At 49.6% G+C, this 6,387-nt stretch overlaps 2 protein-coding genes across 2 annotated transcripts; both read right to left on the bottom strand.

The window, feature by feature from the left end:
* Nucleotides 1-572: 572 nt before the first annotated feature.
* TGME49_314720 (Sedlin, N-terminal region protein, putative) lies at nt 573-3,786 on the bottom strand. The gene is made up of 5 exons (XM_018782834.1): nt 3,348-3,786; nt 2,933-3,026; nt 2,334-2,551; nt 1,543-1,636; nt 573-905 (listed from the first exon to the last, which is right to left on the bottom strand). The coding sequence occupies exons 1-5, from the start codon at nt 3,381-3,383 to the stop codon at nt 856-858; spliced, it is 492 nt and encodes a 163-aa protein (XP_018635360.1). The 5' UTR covers nt 3,384-3,786; the 3' UTR covers nt 573-855.
* A 1,139-nt stretch (nt 3,787-4,925) lies between these two features.
* TGME49_314715 (hypothetical protein) lies at nt 4,926-6,231 on the bottom strand. The gene is made up of 7 exons (XM_018782833.1): nt 5,997-6,231; nt 5,883-5,936; nt 5,796-5,824; nt 5,689-5,738; nt 5,472-5,629; nt 5,377-5,409; nt 4,926-5,320 (listed from the first exon to the last, which is right to left on the bottom strand). The coding sequence occupies exons 1-5, from the start codon at nt 6,076-6,078 to the stop codon at nt 5,515-5,517; spliced, it is 330 nt and encodes a 109-aa protein (XP_018635361.1). The 5' UTR covers nt 6,079-6,231; the 3' UTR covers nt 4,926-5,320; nt 5,377-5,409; nt 5,472-5,514.
* Nucleotides 6,232-6,387: the final 156 nt, after the last annotated feature.

The raw sequence follows: 6,387 nt of genomic DNA, 5'->3' as shown, positions 1-6,387 counted from the left end.
AAGTTCGCGCACCTTCACCTTTAGAAAAAAGAGTGGAAAGGGTGTTGAAGATGTGGGAAGTCCATAGGCGAGACAACTCGCTAGACCGTCCACCGGATCTTGTTGTTCCGAGGGAAAGCTGCGTCAGTGAGCTGTCTGGCAGTTCGTACTAAAAAGGAGGAAAAGCGCCTTCAGCTTGGACACCCGTCTCCACACTGGAGGACCACAGTGGCTGTTTCAAGGGGTTGTGGAAGTGATCTGAACACCATGGCACATTTAAACCAGCAGACTCGCTAAACGCTCTTCCTCCCTTTTCAACTTCATATGCAAATTTGCAAAAGCTGCTTCATCTGTCGGCCTAAAACGGTGAAGCGATACTGTGTTAGCGTTGTTTTATGGAATGGCCGAAAGAGGCTTGGCTGGTGCTAGGAGATAAGCGGTTTCATTCAGGTGTCTGGGAGGGCGGTCCGCATGCTTTCTTTGCGCAACAACCGAAGAAATCTACGAAGCGAAGGCTGACACCGGCTCCTCAAACGTCTGTGCCGGTAGGTACCTAGCGGCAGAAACGTGGAAAAGTTTCCACTTTTGTCGTGCTGACGTGTCTGTATTGGTATGTTCCTGTAGATTTACCACGAGAACGGCCGAGGTAACAGAGTCGCTGGAAGAGCGAACAAACACAGAAACACTTTTCTTTCATTCTGTAGAAACCGAAACAACTACCGAAACCTGGACAGGAAGTGCAAATCGGACGAAATAAACGTAGGATTAAGAAGACTTCGCAAGCAACGAAAACGGGAAACCAGTTCATGAGACGGGAAAAAGTAAAGCACAAAATCCTTCGAAAGCCCCGTGAAGCATCGATGCGGGCTACTGTCCTCAGTGACCTCCACCCTCCAACTTTTTACCGTAGAACTCGACTATCGCATCTGAGGAGGGACACGCACCAAAACGCACGATGAAAAACGCCCAATTTCCAAATGCGGATTTTAACGAGAGCACATGCGAGTAATAACACAGCTATCCCAGTTTGCCTTCGGTGTCCGTGACAGAAGCGCGGGATCTTCAAAAACTCTTTCAGTGGCGGGACAGCGCTGCCAGCAGCAAACGATTTTGCGTTCTGCATTGTAGTTTCAGAGCGCCTCCTCCAGACCCAGTCAGAAGTTCGGTAGGGTGTATATACACCCGATATACCCATTCCGTAGAAAATAAACGTGTGCTATCGAGAACCGCGTGCCTCACGTCCGGTCGCACGGCAGAGATGAGTGCCAGCTGGAGTTTCGATGCACCATTTTCTTGGCAAATAAGTAGCACATGCATGTGCGCAGATACACAAAGACACGAGTAGTCGAGCAATAGCCACGCAATTGTGAAGAAAGTGACGCAGGACAATGACAAGCAGCTCGACAGATAAATCACTGATCATGAACAAACATATGCCGGCTGACATCCGGGTATTTCCAAGAGGTCGATACACACCCGAATTGAGTGCGTGAGTGAAACGAGATATAAAAAAGTACGTACGGTCTGTGCGTTGTATCGTCGAGGAAAGGGAAGTTTTCTTACCCAGTTCGCTGAGGAACTCTGGCGTCTCGATTGTATCCAGAAGAAACGGATTGCATATGGTGTCTGCGTAAAGGCGATGAAGCCGTCGAAATAGCTGCAGGCGTACAGACACAAGCGGCAAAAGCAGTGCCTGAGAGCAATCCATGTAAATACAGACACTGCGGTGCCTATGACACTGAATATGAGATACAGAAAACCAACTTATTTATGATTGCTGTACACCATCGTCCCGCTGGAGTACTTACTACACCTACGGCGAAGCAAAACCGAAGCTGCTCACGCTTTTGTGTATCACAAGTTTCCATGGTCTCTCACAGGCACCACTCGCTGTCATGCCATGGTCATCGAAGTCGCGTGCGCTTCGGAACTTCCGACGCAACCAAAAGGGCAGTGAAGTCATTCGCAGCACATTCCCGTAAACCATGGGCGGCTGCTGCCTTGTTCTGGCCAGACGCCAGGCTACGAATTCGTGAAACAAACACTTGCCAGCGCATTAGCAGGATGTTTGCACGAGGATGTGGGCCGTAAGGATTCCCTGTGCGTGTCACCAAAAGAAAGAACTTTCTGTGAGCCAATCTACACGCAGACGTTTGCCTACCTCCCTCAACGAAGAAGTACACCGATACACAGACAAGCACACGAATGCAAAAAGGCATAAAAGCATCACGGTCTGTGTGATGAAGTAGAACAGGGCTGATAGACGCGAAGCAAACAGAAACGTAGAGATCGGTGTCAGGATACGTTAAACACGGGTGGAATTCGCTACGCATCGACAGAAGGGAATATCTTACATTCCGGACGTCGTGTTGAAGGTAATGGTTTCTCTGTTCGATGGCAACAAGAATTTTCACTCCCGTAGTGCAGACGTAAGCGTGGAAAAGGTAGTCTCGATTGAGGCAGAGAGCGGGACAGATGACGCCAAGGTAGCAGTCGGCAGATGAAGGAGGCAAGGATGAGACGGCTCCTCCCGTTGGTCCGTACGGCGATGAGAGTGATTCTTGCGCTTGGACTTGAGGGTAGAAAATGGAGAGAAGAAACAAAAATAAAAACGCAAATAAAAATCGGCCTCGACCAAATTCACAACCTGCATCTACCTCTGACACAGAAGAACGGCGTTAAGGCCGGTGACAGTCCATTGCGAATTACATCCGACGATAGAGTGCTGTTCTTCCTGTGCATCCGCTTGACCGCGTAGCGTCGACCCCTTCAACAAAACTCAACATGGCAGGCCGCTGACAGGACCGAGTGCACGACAGTCGAGCACTTCTCTTCTTGGCCTTGGAGACGAGATAACGAAAATCAGAATCCAAAAGCTCTGGACCGGCTGCTGTGGCACATTACACCTAGGGACAGCAACGTGGCGAGGTCACCCGCTTCGCAAGATCCTTACCCTTCTCTTCCACAATGTCCAGGGCTGCATACGCGGCAAACTGCATCGAGAGATCATCGTCAGAATTGAAGACCTGAAGAGAAAGCGGTTCATTCTGTAAATACCCAAGGCACGGGACAATAAATCAAAGGAAACCGCCGAGTACAGGACACGGTGGACGTCGTCGAAAAACAACAGAGCATTCAGTGGTCGCAAGTGATTTCCAGTGACTATGGCGAGTTGAATTTCTGTTGTACACTCAAGGAAAGAATTTGCCACGTGGCCCTAATCTTCACTCAAAGCCCAGTCAGCTTCAACAGCCTATCTATTTGCTGTCTTGTCGCCACTACCAAGCTCGCAAGGGTTGCAAAGCGGCGCACAAATTCGCATTCACATCCAGCAATGCTAGTCCAAATCCTCTACTCATCTTCCTCACTTGTTTTCCAATGAAGCAGACGCACGCGACCGCCATCGTGACGCATTTCTACCGCACAAAGAAACACCCGACAGGGCCTCAATCTTGGTAGGATGCTGACGGGGTCTGCGTTGCCTCCACCACGAGGACTTGGCTCCCGATTATAACTCCCCCACTCAACGACTGCATTGAACGGCTGGTCACCGTTCCGAAAAAAGCCAGCAGAGAACAGAGTAGTATTTTCATCGGCGCGATGCCAAAAGCGAGCTTCGTCGTGGCTTTCTGGAACGAAGCTCGCACTCCACACCGTGTTGGGTCAGAGTTCCGTCGAGTATGCAGTCACAAGAACCAGTGCCTAACGAAGCAGGAGCGCCGTAGTGTGTCTGCTTGCGTGAATGCCGCGAGCTCGCACGCATAGGAGAACAAACAATAAACTAAAAAGTGGATAAAACATCAAGAGAGTGTGTGTGCAGTCCAGGTACAACGGATCGCAAGTCTGAATCGTAACGCTGCATGCGGTTGCAGTGTCTGTTCAGGCATGTACCGATGCGAACGGGCGTGACTGCTGGCAATTGTTTGTGTCTGTAGTGTCCGGAAATCCTTCATAGCATTATCAGTGTGCAGAACAACATTGAAGACACTGTTCATCATCCGATGCTTATGACATATAATGGATCCTTTCCTCCTTAGCACAACCAGATGCATACTTTAAAGGACGGGGGAGGGCCACTGGCCTGCCCTGCATAGTACGGGACGGCGAAGCGGAAAAGCAGTTGCTGCCATGATTGCTTACGACCGCGTGCCGACTGCAGAATAAACAGAAATTGCACGCCCCCTCTCCCAGTATCGTGTAAGGCTGCCATGGGGTGCGATCCAACTTTTTTCTGGCACATAGCAAGGAGCGGCGCTTGCCGCTTGCATCTGAATCACCAGGAACATCGCGCATCTAGCGTTCCCGCTGCCACAGTATGCAGACACGCCATTCTTGGCGTCATGTCTTCTTCTCCTGTCCAGCCATCCCTTTCGCCAAGGAGGCCAGGACTCGTAAAAACATCGCCACTGAGTAAATACAATTCCCTGCGGGTGCGTGAAGAGCAATGCTCCGTAAACTGCAAAGTGCAGCGCAGATCAAACTTCCGTGCATTGTTAACTGGGCCTGTTCAAGGTTTTTTCCTGTATTGGAACGAAGAGACATATTCGGAATTGTTCTTGCTGAAAACTCCATGCTTCCTGCAGCTCTGTTGAAGAGAACTGTTTGGGCCTGACGGGTGCAAGCACAGTTTAGCACCATGGATGAATTGTGAATCCTGCCAGCTGGAGCATCAAGACAAGTTCGGTTTCTCGATCGTTCACTGCTTATCTGCTGCGCGGTGCCTCGTCTGTCCACCCTGCAAACGCGTCTCTTAAAAGTACATCTGATGTGGAGATTGTGGTATGATAGTATGGAAAAGCTACTGCCACACGGCACATCCCTGTGATGAGCAGACTGTTCGGAGGCACACCTGAACCTCAAGGGTCACGGTATTTGCGCAGATTGAAGCATCACTGCTTCAGGAAGTGTCACGGAACACGTTCTGTAGAAACAAACGGAATATATAAGCGAAAAACCGTTTCTCTCGCTACTTCTGTCTGTCATACGCCAAAAGGATATAGAGCCCGTGCTCCTCGCTGTGTACGCCACCCGTCGATGTGAGGACGTCGAAGACAAGAACTAAGCCAGAGTCCTTGCATGGCTTATCTTAGCAACTAAGCCACAGTAGAGCATGTCCGAAATATCTGAGTTTCAGCAGCGCCGCGTTACATGTCTGTATCAACAACAGCAGGGACGTCAAACGGGAATTGGGTTAAGTTGCAATTTTGTGCTGAGAATATTCATATGATACAATCGTGCATCTATAGCTTCAAATGCCGAGAGTCGAGCTCGTTTCTTATGCATCTAGGACTCCGATGTAATTGGTAAACTTCCTGGATGGAAGCGTCTGGAATCTGGATTGCTGCAATACTCACACATTAAAGGCGCCTTAAGTGTCATGAAACTAGTGCAGCATGCCTGCAATAGCTTCGTTGCTTCCTCAGCCTCTTTCTGCGAGTTCCGATCTATCTGCATAGATCCCAAGCAGCGAAAACTGGTGCTAGGCTACTCACCACCAAGGATCGTAGTTGGTTAAATGCGTGATGTACGCGGTAGTCACTTTGATTCAAAGGTATAAGAAGAAGAGTTATTAACCTGCTTTTCGTTTGCTTGAATGCTGTTGAGTCGTTGATTCTTATAGAGAGCTTGATGCGGCCGTGTCTCTTCATGTCTGATATCACTGCGGCATTGCTAGGAATTGATAGTTATTTGCACTCGTATTTGTCCCACCTCCTCACTTCTTCACGCACAGCGGCGTGAAGGTCCTCAGCACGTGCTTCCTGGGTCTCATCTAGTGATATGTAATGGACACCATCTGTTAATCAGGGCGAAGTTACTGCGTTTGCTGCTTTTCTTTGGAGTTCCTCTGGCGGAGAGATGCACAGTTACCAGTTTCAACAACGTCGACTGCCAACGTCCCTTACCAATCCGTTGCAGAGTCTCTGGAGAATGGTCGCCGGAGGCTTCTGGCGCATCCGCTGGTAGTTACCATGTGTTTGTAAGACATAACTGAAGGATGGCTTCTAGAAACAACCAACCGATATCCTCCTCTATCTGTTTGTCTTCTGCTTGGATGTTGTCAACATAAGCCTTTCTTATGGATGACACGAGGTGCTGCATGGCATCGCTGCATTTTCGCTTTCAACTACTTCACTCGTCCAACGTGCAGGTCCTTTAATGTGTCTCACGCGTGTTTGCTTTGCTCATCGGCGCTTGTTATGACGGAGGGTTCCTCAGAATCGCCCGGAGGGACGTACACGTCTTGCGAAACAGGCTCCGCACAAACACCTGAAGTCGCTCGGTGTGCCGGTGCAAGCGCGAAGGTAAGGAAGACCTGCAACATCTTCATTGCGGTAGAGATAAATTCGGGGCACCTCGAATCAGAAACCGTGTTGCATTCGGTCGTGAACCTGTAATGGATTATATCTG

The sequence above is a fragment of the Toxoplasma gondii genome, chromosome XI (genome assembly GCF_000006565.2).
Source record: "Toxoplasma gondii ME49 chromosome XI, whole genome shotgun sequence".
Classification (NCBI taxonomy): domain Eukaryota; phylum Apicomplexa; class Conoidasida; order Eucoccidiorida; family Sarcocystidae; genus Toxoplasma; species Toxoplasma gondii.
Note: the sequence above shows the minus strand (reverse complement) of the source record. Positions and strands in the feature narration are given on the sequence as shown.

Excerpts from the sequence above, each read along its gene's own strand:
- TGME49_314715 (XM_018782833.1), bottom strand. The coding sequence starts at position 6,078 with ATGCAGCACCTCGTGTCATCCATAAGAAAGGCTTATGTTGACAACATC. Across the intron at positions 5,825-5,882 it reads AGAGACTCTGCAACGGATTG|AGGAACTCCAAAGAAAAGCA; the intron begins GTAAGGGACGTT and ends TCTCTCCGCCAG. Across the intron at positions 5,630-5,688 it reads GTGCGTGAAGAAGTGAGGAG|ACATGAAGAGACACGGCCGC; the intron begins GTGGGACAAATA and ends CAGTGATATCAG.
- TGME49_314720 (XM_018782834.1), bottom strand. The coding sequence starts at position 3,383 with ATGGCGGTCGCGTGCGTCTGCTTCATTGGAAAACAA. Across the intron at positions 2,552-2,932 it reads GGACATTGTGGAAGAGAAGG|TCCAAGCGCAAGAATCACTC; the intron begins GTAAGGATCTTG and ends TCTACCCTCAAG. Across the intron at positions 1,637-2,333 it reads TTCAACACGACGTCCGGAAT|CTATTTCGACGGCTTCATCG; the intron begins GTAAGATATTCC and ends GTACGCCTGCAG.